The sequence below is a fragment of the Meles meles genome, chromosome 20, assembly GCF_922984935.1.
Source record: "Meles meles chromosome 20, mMelMel3.1 paternal haplotype, whole genome shotgun sequence".
Taxonomy (NCBI): Eukaryota; Metazoa; Chordata; class Mammalia; order Carnivora; family Mustelidae; genus Meles; species Meles meles.
The window spans coordinates 1,860,091-1,876,237 of NC_060085.1; the positions used below are offsets into that span (position 1 = coordinate 1,860,091).

At 56.2% G+C, this 16,147-nt stretch overlaps 1 protein-coding gene across 1 annotated transcript; it reads left to right on the plus strand.

Moving 5' to 3' along the window:
* Nucleotides 1-4,793: 4,793 nt before the first annotated feature.
* Nucleotides 4,794-15,178, plus strand: ZNF556 (zinc finger protein 556). Its single transcript, XM_045990463.1, has 3 exons — nt 4,794-4,861; nt 13,520-13,646; nt 14,813-15,178. The coding sequence occupies exons 1-3, from the start codon at nt 4,859-4,861 to the stop codon at nt 15,085-15,087; spliced, it is 405 nt and encodes a 134-aa protein (XP_045846419.1). The 5' UTR covers nt 4,794-4,858; the 3' UTR covers nt 15,088-15,178.
* The last annotated feature ends 969 nt before the right edge of the window (nt 15,179-16,147 follow it).

Consider the following 16,147-nt stretch of genomic DNA (forward strand, 5'->3'; position numbering starts at 1 on the left):
CCAGCTACAAACATACTCTTCTCTAACCTGAGCACACCTGCTTCCCAGAGGAGCCCCAGACAGAGCCCCGGGGAAACCGCCGCCTCCCTCTCTAGCCCGGGACCCCGACAGCACCCGCCCCTTCCCTCCCACGGACGCAGCGCAGTCCTGTCACAGCCAGAGAGGGCCTGGCCCAGGCGGACAGGAACTCAGGCTCACATTTCTCGAGATGTCCGGCCTCTCGCCTCCCTTGCAGAATGAATCAACTCTTCCGTGTTTCTCTCCTCTCTGCATCATTCTTTGCCACCCGTGGCGGCGGCCCGCCTGACAGGGAGAGCACACCTTCTATACTTAAAAGTCTTTTAGGGACATGCTCAAAAAGCGATCTAAAATACATTTCTTTCCAGTGTAAAATGACCACTTGAAAGCTTTAAGTTCATCTCATGATGGCAGTTGTGCAAAAAGTTCCTGCTCCCGGGCCCGGGTGCTGCTAAAAATAAGACAAGACCAAAATGGAGTCACTCACTCAGCTCCCTGTCCCCAAACCACGACTTCACTGCCATTTCGGCCTCTCCCAGAAATGGAATCTGAAACCCGTCCATCGGGAATGAGCTGGTCGTATCCAGCTGCTAGATCCCTGCCATCCCAGAAAGGAAGGTGACCTGCCATGACCCATTCGCTCCACCCTCCACCCACAGCTTTTTAAGAGATTTTATTTACTTATTTGTCAGAGAGAGTGACAAGAGCACAAGCAGGGGGAGCGGCAGGCAGGAGGAGACGCAGGCTCCCCACCGAGAGAGGAGCCTGTTGGGGGGCTCGATCCCAGGACCTGAGCTGCAGGCAGACGCTTAACCCACTGAGCCACCCAGGCACCCCAAATTTTGCTTCTTAAATAGTTCCAGGGGCGCCTGGGTGGCTCAGTGGGTTGGGCCACTGCCTTCGGCTCAGGTCATGATCTCAGGGTCCTGGGATCGAGTCCCGCGTCGGGCTCTCTGCTCAGCGGAGAGCCTGCTTCCCTTCCTCTCTCTCTGCCTGCCTCTCTTGTAATTTCTCTCTGTCAAATAAATAAAAAAATCTTAAAAAAAAAATATTTAAATAGTTCCAACTCCCATGAGCACCAAGCTCCCCAGAAGCAGTGGGTTCCTGATGTAAAACGCATGTCTGTCTAACAGCGAACAGATCTGGATTTGGTATAAGGAGAAACTTGACTCAAGTAACAACAAACCGATCCAAGAGGTACAAGCATCTCAAGTCAGACAGGAAGGGGCTTTTCTCTTCCACGTAAGAAGGGGAAGTCGGACTGATGGGGGCGCCCAGAGGACTACAGGGCCAGTGTGGCTGGACTGGACAGGGCCTCCTGTGCTCAAGGAGTTCTCACTCTCGGGAAAAATGGACTGATGTGGGAAACAAAGGCAGAAGGGAAATTACTACATTTCCTTACTACTTACAGCCCGATGACAGGTCCTTGACACAGGCAGAGTGACATTCCTCTAGGGACTCAATGGCTTTGATGTTGATACTATGCTAAGGGCAGAAGGTAACCCTTCTGGGATCCTGTAAGTCTAAGGTATAAAACTTCCTTTGGAAACTTCCTTTCTTTCTATTCCCCGCGATACATGTTGGCAATCATCCCCCAAGCATACGACCGACCAACCCACTGATACACGTTTGAAGGGTTTCATGACTCAGGGTTTACGAAACGGTAATGAGGGACCTTTCCCAACAACAGCTACACCCTCAAGATCCTGGCAGCCTTGTTCCAGAATATTCCTTCCAGACATACGCTATCCCGAACACCGACCAACTCGTGCGGACGTAACGGGCCACTCCTCATGGCCCCAGTGCAGCTCCTTCTGCCCAAGGGTCCTGTGCCCTGGACTTTAACAAAACCACCTTTTTGCACCGAAGACATCTCAAGAATTCCTCCTTGGCTGCCGGCTTCCAGACCTAACATCTTTCCTACATCACGGACACGGAGCTGCATCCCAGGCCCAGTGTTTCCTCGGTGTTGGAGGGACGCAAACTGCAGGCTCCTGTGTGGAGAGAGCCTGATAACTGTGCAGTAAGACATGAGCTGCAGGGAACACTTGGTGAAGCTCCAGAGGTGCAGGTGGACAGGGCCAGGCCTCAGTGTATCAAAGTCACAAGTCAAAAGCCGGACCCTGCCTTGCATGCAGTGACGTCACTGCTGAGTGTCTTGTCTCTGTCTTAGAGGAAGGACACAGAGCCATGAGGACCTCATTCCCACACTGACTCCGAACACCAGAAATCCCCAGGCCCTTCTGTCCCGTTCAGACCTGTCCCCTCTGTCCCAGCAATGGAAAAGGGGGGGCTCCGTGGGGAAACTGAGTCAGGATATCCCAGTCTGGGAGGAAGGACCCAGCTCCTGTGCTCGATGGCTACCCCATCAGGAGATGTGAGGTTGCGGTCCGAAGCTCTGTCGGGTCACAGGTTCTAGCAGGGGAGAGCAGATCCGTCAGGGTGCAGGGGCCCGGGGCACCATCCGAGAGGGAGCGCTCCCAGGCTCCTCTTTGTGGCTTTGGGAAGGTCTTGCCTTGTGTGAACCTGCCCTTGGGGCCCTCCTGGGGGAAGGCAGTGAAATGGTGGGTACATGGGTGGGGTGGGGGGGTAGGGGTTGCCTGGGAGGGGCTGGTTCCCACCTGAACAGATTGTATACTGGGTCTCCCAATACCCTTAGGGTATTGGGCTCCCACCCTCAGCTGTGGGGTTGGGGTCCCGGTATCCAGACAGGTCCCCGCTTCCCCAGGGTCCACACCCTAATCCTTGGCCAGATGGCATCTGAGGGACCACAGGGCCACGAGCTCTGCAGCCACGGTGGGGGGGGGGCGGTCTTGGAAGGACCTGCTGTACCTGAGCAAGAGGTGAGGGAGGGACACCCAGAAGACAAGTTGAGCAACGTAAAGCCATTCTGGATTTAGGCTAACCCTTAACATAAAAGTCATCAGGTCATGAAAACAGTCACGAGATCGGACTCCAGGAGAACGACTGGACCCCACTCCCTACAGCAGTGAAGTCCAGAAAGACTGCACACGCTCAAAGTTGCTCCCTGTAGGTATGTCCCCAACTCTAAGACAAAGAAAAACTCACCTCAATGTAAATGATGAACCCAAAGTTAAAGGAGAAGCTCCTTCCTGTAGGGTTAGCTCATTGAAACAAAACAGAACAAAAAAACAACAGGGGCACCTGGGTGGCTCAGGTCATGATCTCAGGGTCTTGGGATGGAGCCTCATGTGGGCCTCTGCAATCAGCAGGGGTCCGCTTGAGAGTCTCTTTCCCTTTCCTTCTGCCCTTTCATGCAGTAAATAAAATATATCTTTAAAAAAAACAACAACAAAAAACCCACTTATAAACCCTTTGGTTAGAGGCTAAGGGAGGTTCCTTTCCCCCCCCTGGGACGAGAGACCACTTCCTTTCTCACCTGTATACTTGGTAAATCCTTGTCCCTTTCTCTAAATGGCTTGCCCTTGAAATTTTTAAAAAGATATTATTTATTTATTTGACGGAGAGTTAGACAGGGAACACAAGCATGGGGAGGGGGAGAGGGAGAAGCAGGCTCCCTGCTGAGCCAGCGGCCAGATGAAGGGCTCAATCTCAGGACCCTGCGATCATGACCTGAGCTGAAGGCAGACGCTTAACAACTGAGCCACCCAGGCGCCCTTGCCCTTGAATTTCTTGCCCAAAGACAAGAACCCTCTTGGGGAGAGACCTGAGGCCCGCCCTCTCAGGGCCTTGCCCCTCTGGCATCATCACTGAACCCAGGTCCTTCTCCCCACTGGCAACAAGGCCACCTACCCAGTCTCTGAGCGCGCAGCAAGGACAGGAGTCGGTAAGGTCGCCAGGCCACCGGAGAGGAAGTGGACTGCCGCCTGCCTCTCCCAAGTGACAGCAGAATGAACCCGTTGTCCATCCAAGGACATGACCGCGGAGGGATAAGACACGCAGCGAAGGGGGAACATGTTTGTAATCACACACACGGTGAGATGCTGATCGCCGGAGGACACAAACCGCCCTTGGATCGGAGAGCGAGACCCGACAAGGCCTGGCTGAAGGCGGCGACCCCACCGACCTCGCAGCCGTCCGCTGACGCACGCGATGATGCTCGGCGTCAGGAACGGCCGCGACGCGAGCCCAGACCACGACGAGATGCCCCTTCCCCGCCGGGGTGTGGGAATCCAGACGCGGGGCGCCGGCGCCGGGCCGAGACCCCGGAGACCTACCCCCCCCCCGCCGTGATGGCACCGGCTCCCGGGCTGCGCTCGAGCACGCGGGACAGGTGCTCCGTCCCCTCTCCCAGGCGGGGACCGCGGACAGCTCCGTTCGGCCGCGTCCGTATCGGGCCCATCACGTGGGAGGCTCCGCGGGGAGACGGCGTCGGATTCCGGGGACGGAAGGAGGACGCAGGCGGGTGGGCGGGCCGGGAGTCCGCTCGGTCGGATGCCGACTTCCGGCAGGCAGGTGAGACACGTGTGGAGCGCCCGCCTGTCAGTCAGGATGCGGGAGGCGGGGCCTGGGAGCGCTGCCGGGTCTGGGACCCCGGGGGCGGTGCCTGGAATGCCGCCCAATCAGAAGGTGAAGGGCCGCAGGCTGTCCTATCACGGCGCGGCGAGCTCGGGCCCGGAGGTATGTCCAATCAGAGTCGGGGGAGGTGACTCCGAATCCCCGTGCAATCAGGTCGCAGGCCCTAAAGCATGGCCCAATCGGAGCGCGGGGCCTGTAGCCCGTCCAATCAGGCCTGAGGGAGGTCCTGGTAGGTGTGGCTCCGGGGGGAGCCCGCGGCAGTTCGCCGGCGCTGAGCTGCGCGTGTGTGGGGCCGCGCGGCTTGTCTGGACGCCGGGAGGTTCCGGAGCGGGACGCCGAGATGGTGAGCGCGGCGCCCGCGGCGTGGGTCCAGCCGGCCAGAGCTAAGCACAGCGGCCGCGGCGGGGCGCTCCCCTCCCGGTGGGGCCGCACCTGCGTGCTTGGCGGGTGGAGCCGGAGCGAGGCCGGCGCGGCGCGGGCAGGCCTGGGGCTCCGGTCGGTGCGCGGCCCCGCGGGGGTGACGGTGGACACCGCCCGGGGCAGCGGGCGCGCCCAGGACCCCTCCGGGCAGGACTTCAGGGCGCTCCCCGGGGTGGGGGTGGGGGTCTCTCCCTCGGGCCGGGACGAGCGTCGCGGGGCTGGGCCGCCCGGTCGGCCGCTGTGGGGCTTCGCTTCCTGCGGTGCCTGCGCTTCTCGGTCCGGTCCCTTCGGGGACGGACGAGGCCCGACGACGGGTGTGAAGCCGCAGAGAGGACGGGGACCGGAGCGGGTTGCTTCGCGGAGGCTACCGCTAGGGTTTTAGGAACTTTGGCTACATTTCGGGGCCCGGGGACGCTGCGGGTCGGTCGGAACAGCCACGCGGCGCGCCGAGCGGTGCCCGTCGGGCTGCGGCCGCGGATCTGGCCCGGTTCGGTCCGTGTTCGGGGCCGACAGCTGTGGGCGGCGTCTACACTGCCTCTTTGCGGGGACAGTGACAGCCGCGCCGCCGCTCATTGCGTGATTGGGGACGTTTTGCTGAAATCCCTCGTGCAGAGGCGGTGACACCCAGTGCTCCTGGGTCCCGCCGGAGCCGCACCCGCGGCGTGAGTGTGGTTTTGGCTTCGCCGTCCGGGCCCCTCGCTTCTTGCTGGGGACCCGGCTCGGACCGCCCGTCGGCGCGGGACACCAACTCCCAGCGGAGGCGGCGGGAGGTGGCCCAGCGCCGTTGGAACGCGTTGCTGGAAAACCTGCGTCCGAGGTGACGGGCCGAAGCCGGGGCTTCCCTGGGGCCGGGGGCGGAGACGCGAACACGATAACGCCCCGAGGTCGCTGTAGGGAGCGGGGAGGGGGCGCAGGGCCTCATCCGAGAGCAGGTGCGCCCTGCAGGGGACCTGGGGCTGAGACCTGGGGACGGAACGCGGGCCTTTGCTTACTGTCCGATCCGCAAGGAGAGATTTATGTCTCTGATAGCCTTTGGCTCTTTCCAGACCTGGGGTCACTGTTGGTCTCTGTGTGCCCTTTGTGCTCGTCAAACTTTCAAGGAAGGAGGTTTTTTTTTGTTCTGGTTTGTTTGTTTTTCCATTTCTGTGTGATTCGGACAGACTGGGCGGTGGTGCCTGCGTAGTTGGAGGCGGCCCAGCTTGGAGGGAGAAAGTAGGCAGGGGCCTAGGAAGGACCTCTTTCTGGCCATCACCGCCCCTCTGAGCTCACAGGGGGACGCACGGACCTGTTAGGGTCCGTGATCAAAGGAGCGAGGCTGATACAAAGCGAAAGTCAAGCAAAGCTTTATTTCACGCCAAGCGTCGAGCATCAAACTGAGTGGTCAGGGCCGTCTCTTGCAAGGAGGCGACCCCTCCCTGCCTCACAGACTAACTTTTATGAGTACACAGGTGGCCAATGAGATTGCAACACACAGAGAAAACTGCACAGTCATGCTAGGTCACACACGGGTGGCCAATTGAGTTACAGTTCACCCTAGTAGGTGTATGTGCTCCCCACTGATTGGATGTCTCTACCTGGCCTGAACCGCACTGTATCTGGGCTTTGCAAGTAAGTTCCCCTGGGAGGGGCAGGGTCCATCTAAGTTTACTGCATAAACACAGAATGGCTCCCTCTGATTAAGTAGGTCCTTACAAACCCATCCAGCCTGGTGTCACTCCTTGGTGAGTCAGAATCAACACCAGGTTGAGACGTCCCCCGAGAGAACTGTTGATGGGCAGAGGCAAGGTCTCAGGGAAGGGCTTCCAAAGCGTCTGCTCGGGGAGGCAGGGTGGATGGATCTTTCCCTGGGGACGCCTCGTCCTCCTCTGCGGAGAGCCGGCCGAGGCGGGTTTCCGGTGCCGCGTGGGGGCAGCAGCCCCTGCTCTGAGCCGCTCACCCTTGCTGCTCCTCCCGAGTCTGTCCTGGGGAGGCTCTTGCCGCCCAGTGAGGCCAGCGTGGGCACCACGACTTCTGTCCTTGCCGTGTGTGCGGTGGGCTCTTCCATTCTCCAGTGTGGGCGAGTCAGGGCCTGGGGGGGGGGGCGGGGGCGGTCCCCAACTCATCCCGGTGGGTGTGGGTACCGCGGCTGCGGTCGTCTGACTGAGCGTACACTGGAGGAAACACTGACACCCGGGAGGCTGACGCTGTTGTGGCTAAAACCTACTCCTCTCCCGCTGGAGGGAGCTGTGTGACCTCTGTCCGCACAGACAGGTGTCCCGGGGCCAGGCACGGGTGGGACCTGGCAGGTGCGCTCTTCGTGGCTTCAGGAACATTCTGCAGTAAGATTGGTTACGGAGCAGCAACCGTGTTGTTTCAGGCCAGTGGGTTCACGACGTCCAGTGGTGACTCTTGGGGACTGTGGAGTCCCTGGTGGGGCAGATGGTTTTTACGTCCAAACCAGCCTGGACTAAGGGACACTCGATTTCCAGTATTACTTGTCCTTCTCTCAGCCGGCCGTTGGGTGTCTCTCACCCATGTTCTCACGCATCATTGGGGGAAACAGATGTTTGCCTGCGGTTTCCTAGAGCAGCGTTTCATTTTTTGTTGGTTTTCGGTTGTGTTTCAGAGAGGGGGAGAGCGAGTGCGTGCGTGCGAGTGTGGGGGTGTGGGTGTTGGGTCCATGGTCAAAGGAGCGAGACTGATACAAAGCGAAGGTCAAGCAAAGCTTTATTTCGCGCCAAGCATCGAGAATCAAACTGACCGGCCAGGGCCGTCTCTTGCAAAGAGGCGACCCCTCCCAGCCCCACAGACAACTTTCATAGAGCAAAGGCCATGTGGTTGAGCCTGGGCACACACTGGTGGCCAGTTGAGTCACAATTCACCCTGCAGTGGCTGTTTGAACCAGTCTATCAGTCTGGCCAGAATTGGCGCCCAAAAGGCAGGGCCCACATTCTGGGGCGGTTAGGGAGGTTCTTTCCTGACTGGATGTCTCCGCCTGGCCTGACTCGTCCTTGGATTCTGGGCTCTGTTCCCTCCCGCTGACATGACATGTCCTGGTATATGGGCTCTGATATCAGGGGCTGGTCAGTCATATTCTCCTGGTTTCCCAGACTTTTTCTAAGTATGTTCCTCTGGGGGGGAGGGTCAATCTAAGTTTACTGTATAAACAACAAAACGGCTCGCTCTGGCTAAGCAGGCCTTTACAATTTATTAAGATTTTATTTATTTATTTGACAGACAGAGTTCGGGGTCAGGGAGGGCGGAGGGGCCTGTCCCCATCTGCAGAGCGGGTCCTCCAAGCCTGTCAGGAGGGAGTTGGGGGACAGCCCCGCGGCCGGGGCACCCCGGTGGGAATGGGCGATGGGAACGGCTGGGAGGAGGGCTCCGGGCTCGGGCGTCGAGGCGGCCGCAGCCTTTCTCAGCGGTTCTGGCTCTTCGTGGTGACCGTGCGGACCGGCGGGCTCTGGCGTTCTCGGGCCTTTGGCGGCGCCGTGACCGTGTGGAGCCTCCGCTGTCCGTCCTCCTCGTGGGCCGGAGCGAGCTCAAGCCAGCGGAACCGCCGCCGCAGGCGCGGGGTCCCGTCCCATCCCCGTGCGCTGAGTCTGAAGGGCGACCCCGCTCAGCCGTCCGCCCAGCCTGGCTGGGGGCTGTGCGGGACAAAGACCCCGAGTCCCGCAGGTGACCAGCTCCCGGGGGCCGACTGGCCGCGGCTCCCCGCAGCGCCAGGGCCATGGCTGTGGCTGCTCGGAAGGGGTTTCATAGCGGGTGTCGCGGTGTCCTTGCAGACGTGAGGCATTTGTCCCTCTCCCCGGTCAGTGTTGCCCCACTCGTGGCCTGGCCCACGCCCGCACGCCCGTAGGAGAGTTGGTGTGAGTCTGGGGACCTGCTGGGCCAGTCGAAAAGCCGTGTCATGTGCTTCGGCAGGATCGTGGGGGTCTCAGTCCCTCGGGACGCTCGTGCCTCAGTGCGGGGAACAGGAGGCGTTTGGGGGTGAGAGCTTGAGACGGCTCCTCTCTAGCGAGGTGGTGTCAGTGCGCCAGGTCAGCAGGGAGCCAGGACCGGGTCAGAGCAGTAAAGGTCCGCGGAGTTTCCAGCCGGTGGTTGTTGCGGGGCGCGGTGCATGGGGCTGCGCGGGTCTGTGGCCCCTGAAGCCGCCCGAGAAGACGCGTCTGAGGCCACTTGTCTTCCTTCGTCATTTGCCTCAGTTAATTCCAAAGAGTCTTCGGTAAGGAGCCTCCCTCAACTTGTTGAAGATTCGGGAGTCTCAAGGGACCCGTTAACACGTGTATCAGATTCTGTGTTTTGGGATCATGACATGTAGATTTAATGATCAGTAAAACAAGTTTGGGAGATTGAGACCGGAAGTTCCCTTAAAGGCCATTGCAGCTCCCTCTTCCGTTCTCTCTCCCTTCCTTCCTCCTTCCTTCCTTCCTTTTTTCTTCCTTCCTTTCCTTTCTTCCTCTTTTTTTCCTTCTTTCCTTTCTTTTCTCTTTAAAAAATTTATTATTTGAGAGAGCAATGGATCAAGGAGGGGCAGAGGTGAGCATCCGCAAGCCGGCCACCTGCTGAGCGCAGAGTACAGGGAGATGCTGAGTCTCAGGACCCATGAGGTCATGACCTGAGCCAAAACCAAGAGTAGGACGCTTAACCAGTGGGCCATGCAAACACCCTAAGACCATTTCAGTTCTGAATTCCATTTGGTTCAGTTGGTTCATTTTGTTAGAAATGCATGTGTGGAGGGACTGTGGGGCTTTGTTTTTGTTTTTACCTGTTGGTTTGTTTGTTTTAAAGATTTTATTTATTTATTTGACAGACAGAGATCACAAGTAGGCAGAGAGGCAGGCAGAGAGGTGGGGGGAAGCAGGCTCCTTGGTGAGCAGAGAGCCCGATGCGGAGCTAGATCCCAGGACCCTGAGATCATGACCTGAGCCCAAGGCAGAGGCTTAACCCACTGAGCCACCCCGGTGCCCCTGGGGGGATGGTGGTGTTGAAAACAAACTGGCCAGGATCCCCGTTAGTTGCCCTGTCACGGTGCTTTGATGACTGGAATCCATTTCCTGGTGGTTTTCTCTAGACTAAGGAATTTCTAAACATGGTTTCTATGTAGGAGTAGGCTTGTTACAGAAGAAATCAGACGGAAGGCCAGCCCATTTCCATCCGGCATTGATCCAAGAGGAAGAGCCCAGTTCTGAAAAGGAGCTGCAACAAAAGCCGAATGAGTCTTCTGAGAAAGAACAAGCCCCCGGCACAGGTCCCCAGCAGACCCTGCCTGATGCAGACAGGGCGCGGACCTCTGATCCCAGGACAGAACTGACCCTCCAGCCTCTGGCCCAGGGTCCATGAGAAAGCAGTACTGTGGGCTCACACACTTGCATGCTCTCAGTGGTTGGTATCTTTTTGGGGTCCATTTGTGATCAGCAAGTCACACTGATATTAAAAATAAAACTGTCACTTCTTTTTACAGGAAAAATTGTGTTATAGGGTGGGGGGAAGTAGGTGATTCAGTGGCTTAAGTGTCCGACTCTTGATTTTTGCTCAGGTCATGATCCTGACGTCTTGAAATTGATCCTTGTTCTGTGCTTAGTACACGGTCTGCTTGAGATTTCCTCTGTGCTCATAGATACATATGTAAGAAATAATAAATGATAAATAAATGTATAAATTAATATGAATATTAATAAATAAATTAGTAATAAATAAAAACAAATTAAATGAAAAACAAATTAAATAAAAAATTTTAAAAATCTTAAAGAAAAATGAGTTTATCTGGGAATTGCAGAGAATCGTAGTAGGGTACAAGGAAGCCCCCAGCAAAACCACAGGCAAGCCTGGGAAAGAAAGGGAGTGGCTGCATTTTCGAGGAGCAGGCCTTTGGGAGGGGCCCGCCAGGCAGAGCATCCATTGGAGCAACCTGGAGGGTCCATGTGTTCTGGCTTCTCATGGGCTGAGCTGTGAGTCTCTCTCATTGGCTGAGCTGTGTCTCATTGGCTGAGCCTGAGTATCTCTCATTGGCTGAGTTGTGTCTCATTGGCTGAGCTGTGTCTCTCATTGGTTGGCCTGTGACTCTTTCTCATTGCCTGGACTATTGCCACGTGGAGAAACAATCTTCCTTCCTCCTATGCAGTAGGGACTTGCGGTCCGCATTTCTCCCCGTTACTCTGCATTGGGCCCCAAGGGAGCGGCTTGGGTGCTTTCTCTGCGGATTCCTGACTCCGTCTTTGTCGTGTCTCCTTTACTTGTTTCCGGAGAGCGGACGGGATTCTGCACGCATTTCCTTGCTGGCTGTGGGGTTGGCTGCGGAGCGCGTGCGAGCGCGAGCTGGTGTTGGCGCGCTCCCTCCCTTGTCGTTGTCATGCGCAGTGACTTGACGGTCATCGTTTTGACTCTGCCCAGGTGGCTGCACCGTTTGGCCTTGCCAGCAGCAGAGAGGCGTGACAGCTCCCCCTTCCTCGCCTCCTCCCCGGCTGGCACCTGCGTGACTTCGTGGCTATTCTAGTGGGTCCGAAAGGGTGTCTGCTTGCAGGGCCACGTCCATTTCCCTGATGACTACTGTCCAGCATCTCCTGAGCCTGTCGGCCGCTGGCAGATCTTCTTTGGAGCCGAGGCTGCTCGGTTGTTAGCTGTGGGCTTTTCCTAGCTGCCCCTTACCAGGATGAGGCCGTTCCCCTTTGTTCCCGGTTGGTGGAGTTCACTTGTTAAGACAGGGTCCTGGGTTTCCTGTGTCTGTCGAAGTGCTCATGGGCTCTTGGTTTTTATTCTATTCATAAGGCTTATGACTGCAGTTTTGCTCACTGAACCAGCCGTTTTATTTCCTATAATGGGAAAGACCTGCTGCTGATGCCCAGAGGCCTGTCCCACCAAGGAGGGCTTGCAGCAGACGGCGGTAGTAAGCCCTGCTGCATTGTTTCCGGCAGTAGCCAGAGCCACACACCAGGTGGCCAAACCGGGTCATACAAGGAGAGGACTCACCGTCGGGACACATAGGAACGTGTTTGGCTCTAGATCAAGACGGCGGCTGAATCCAAGGGAACAAAGAAGTTAAGGGGTTGGTCTCGAAGAAGCGAGGCTGCTGAGAGTCAGCAGGCATCAGGAGAGGGTCTGGCAGGGTACATGCCCCGTGCGGAGTCCCTGTGCAGGAGCTGCTGCTGCCCACTGCGCCTCGTGTTGGCGGTGGAGGGCTCAGGTGATGGAGTAGGAGAGAATAGGAGAGGGGTCCTCTGCCCATACAGGCACGCACAGCCCAAGACCTTCTGTTGTCTGTGGAGTACGAGGGTTAGACCAGCCGAAGGACCAAAAAGCAAAAGAGGGAGGAAAGGGGTAAGAGGGGAAATCCCTCACCCTTTTGGGCAAAGGCAGTCCGTAGGGTTCCCCTTAGGCCTCTGGATGTTCTCAAGGAACAGTCCCAGCTGGAGATCATCACCTAGGGAAACTCCCACAAAATTCTTGAGGAATCCGGGGATACAGTGTCAGGGCAATGTGGCCCCCGTGAAGGCCACCAAACATGGGGAGGTCTGATCCCATGGAACTGGTGGCATGGGTGGGGAAAGAATTCACCCAAGACAGACCAAGGAGATAGAAGTTTATTGAAGACACCACAGGGGAGCAGCACGCAGGACAGGGGAAGAGAGTGTCTGCCACGAGGTGGTGCTGAGGGGCGAGAATAAGGGGACAAAAGGAGTATGTGATCCTATGGACTTTTCCCTGTTTTGGTAACTGTGCCTAGTTGGGACACGTCTGCTGGTTACTTAGGGCCTCTGGCCATTTCCAGGTAGTCACTTCATGAGCCGGTTAGCATTCAGCTGTGGTCACTGTGGGCCATTTGCTTTGATGCTTATCTTTCCGTTGCTCAAGGTAATTGCTTTAAAGCGGCCCCTACATTTTGTTCCCTCCCCCCTTCTGTTAAAGTCACCCTGGGCTCTGTTACCATCAGTCTCTCAGGGGCTCCTTTCTGGTGTCCTTCTGCTTGCATTCTGGGCACTGGGGTATATGGTCCAGGCCCTGCTGATTTCCATGACTCTTCAGGAACTGGAGCTCCTCTTATGCAATACGTGTGCCAGGCCCCTGGGCCCTGTGTCCGGGCTCACTGTCCACCTCACCCAGGTGCAGGGTGGTGTCTGCCTCTGCCGGGATGGAGGGGACTGTGCTAGGCTCCTTGACCTTGTTTCCTTCCAGTGAGAGCAGCACTGGAATCCATGCTCACAGCATCCTGACATCTGGTTCCAGTTCTTATGGCTGACAAGGCAGTAACCATCCTTGAACAAGTCAAAGATGTGCCGTCCAATTTCAGTGTGGTCTGAACGAGTATTTCATTTTCATTCTTTACCATACAAATGTCCTCAGATCTGCTCATTTCCGGCACAAACAGGCTGTATTTGGGTGTACGTACGTCTGTATGTGCTGTCGTCATCGCCCTCTGCTTCGGGGTCCCAGCCCTTCCCGTCACTGAGGGCACCACGTGGTTGTGCTTGTGTGTTGTCACTTCTGCATGGGTGCGACTTCGGTCTTAGGGTGGGATGCAGTTCCCTGTGTGTTGCCCCCGCATCCTCCCACACACAAGGGTGAGGAAGGATCGTTGCTGCAACAGAACATGTGGATGTTTCAGGACGCGGTGGTCTTTGAGGATGTGGCTGTGAACTTCACCCCGGAAGAGTGGGCTTTGCTGGATCGTGGTCAGAGGCGGCTCTACAGGGACGTGATGCTGGAGACCTGCAGGAACCTGGCCTCCCTGGGTAAGCGTGGCGTCACCCCATCTCTGGAGTTGTAGGGAACGAGTGTTTCATACACGTGTCTGATCTTCCTGGGGCCGAAGACTGGGAATATGCTGGAGAAGAGACAGACGTGGTCCATGCCTTCATAGAGACTACCGAGGGTCACATACCTTTTCTGTGAAAACAGTTTTATGTGTTAAATTGATTCTTCATTAGTCTTGATTGAAGTCTGAGACTCCCGGCTTTTCTAAACGCGAATGTGGTCCAGGGTCCCGTTAGGGCAGGGAGCCCTGCTGTGTACTTTTCACTCCTGTGAAGGTTACATGGGGGTCGCTACCTGTTGGGCTCGATGACGTCGCTCCAGTTAAACCCTCACTTAATGAGGAGGGAAGATGACAGAGTAGGAGGACCCTGAGCTCACCAGCTCCGCTGTGTTCTGACTCAGTCTGAAAATGGTCTGAAGGCCGCCAGAACAGATCTTTTGCAGCTAGTCCCCGTGAGAAGTCCTCATGGGAGAGGGTAGGTGGGGCAGAGATGTGGTTGGAAACCCAGCCCCAGTGGGGCTATGTCGAAAAGTGGGTGGGACCTCCCAGGTATGGAGAGGCAAGGAAATGAGTTCCCAAACCAGGAACCCTGGCCCTGGGAACCACAGTGCAAAGACCAGGGCCTGGAACACCTGCCTTTGAAAATCAGTGGGTCTTAAGTTTGGGAGTTAAAACATCAGTGGGGTGCAACTCCAGGAAGGATGTTAGACAACTGACAGAGAGACAGGTTAGACAACTGACAGAGAGCACACTCTTATCCATTGGCACAAGACGGAGCACACAGCTGCATGTTGAAATGCCCCTGGGTTATGTGTGAAGATTCATTGCCTAATTTTAGGGCACACACTGGAGGCCCAGAGAGCTGTCTAAGGACTGACATGTTGACGGGTGTCATTTATCTTGCAGTCCATCCCCCGGGATAGCCAGCTGCATCTGGGAGCCAGTTCTGACCCGTCATGTATGCATTGCTTATACTGGTTCCCCCACTCGGCTCTGGTTCCCACTTACCCACCCCACCCCATCTAACCCACCTGTCCTGGAGGTACCTGTCCGAAGTAGCTCTTGTCCAGCCACCCTTGGTGGCAACCTCCCTTGGGACTGATGTCTTCCCCACTGGGACTCCTGTTCTACCACCCCTGTCAGGTAACCCCAGCTGTGATGGCCGCCTCTCCAGCAATTTCCTGTCCCAGGGAGCGAAGGAGCTAACCAGAGTGACCAGGGAGCCTGCATTGGCCGCCTTCAGGCCCTTGGTCCCCTGGCCTCTCAGTTGCCCACTGGCCCACCTCTGCGCCCACAGCAGTCAACACGCATTGTTGCACATGGCCATATTGAGGCTGAACCCATTCGTCAGTGACCCCAGCAAGGCTCCAGCAGGACTTCTCAGCCAGCGACGCAAGCCCCACACTGTGTGCATGTAGCAGCTGGGTCTCCACCATGACAGGCGGCCATACACGGCCACAGCAGAACACTGCTGGAGCACCTGGTCCTGGTGGCCGGGGTGTGCTCTGGCGGAGGGCACCGTAGGATATCTTCTGGTAAAGCCACTCCATTGAGGACCGGGAGATGTAGCTGACTGACTTAATACGTGCCGGCACAGGGAGAAGACAGAGGAACTTGTTGCAAAGAAAATAACAGGATAAAAGCACTGAAAATGACCTGAATCATAGAGAGAGAAGTCATCTACCAGAGAAAAGAATTCAAGGTAGTGGTCATGTAGATACCACCCAGGCTTGAGAGAAGAGTGGATAGACACGGTGAGAACTTCAACAAGGAGATAGAAAATATAAACAAGAACTAATCACAGCTAAGAAACACCGTAACTGACATGAGGAATACACTAGGGGGATCCATAGCATATCGGAGGACACCCAGCAGCTCCCCGCAATCTGGAAGGTGAGGGAACGTCGGAAGCACCCAAGCTGAACAGCAGAATGACAGTGACGGTGAGAAATGAGTAACTGACATATTAAGGTCAGGGACCTGTTGAGCACAGCCGTGATAAGAACATTTGCATCATGGGGGTCTACGGAGGAGAACAGAGAGAAGAGCAGAAACTTCTTTGAAGAAACTGTGGGTGAGGAGTTCTCAGATCTGGGCATGGAACAAGATACTCAGGTCGGGGAGGTTCAGCAGGGCCAAATGGGAAGAACAAAAGGAGGTCCACACCAATATTTATAATAAAATGGAGAAAAAAGGAAATATGAAGAGATTATCTGAAACCAGCTAGAGAAACTCTAAACTACAAGGGAAACTCTATAAGGCTGTTAGCTGACTTTTCAGGAGAAAATGGCAGGCCAGTGGGAAGTGGCATCATACATTCAGAGTGCTGAAAGGAAAAAACCCACAACCGAGGATATTCTACTCAAATCCATCACTCAGAATTGAAAGAGATAAAAAGGTTTCCCAACAAAGAACAATTAAAGAACTTCATCACCAGGAAACCATCTCTTAAAAAAAAATCTTTTACTTACTTATATG

What these genes read in the sequence shown, in the direction of transcription:
- ZNF556 (XM_045990463.1), top strand. An exon ending in CAGGAACCTGGCCTCCCTGG is followed by an intron (nt 13,647 to 14,812) that starts GTAAGCGTGGCG and finishes CACCCCTGTCAG; the next exon opens with GTAACCCCAGCTGTGATGGC.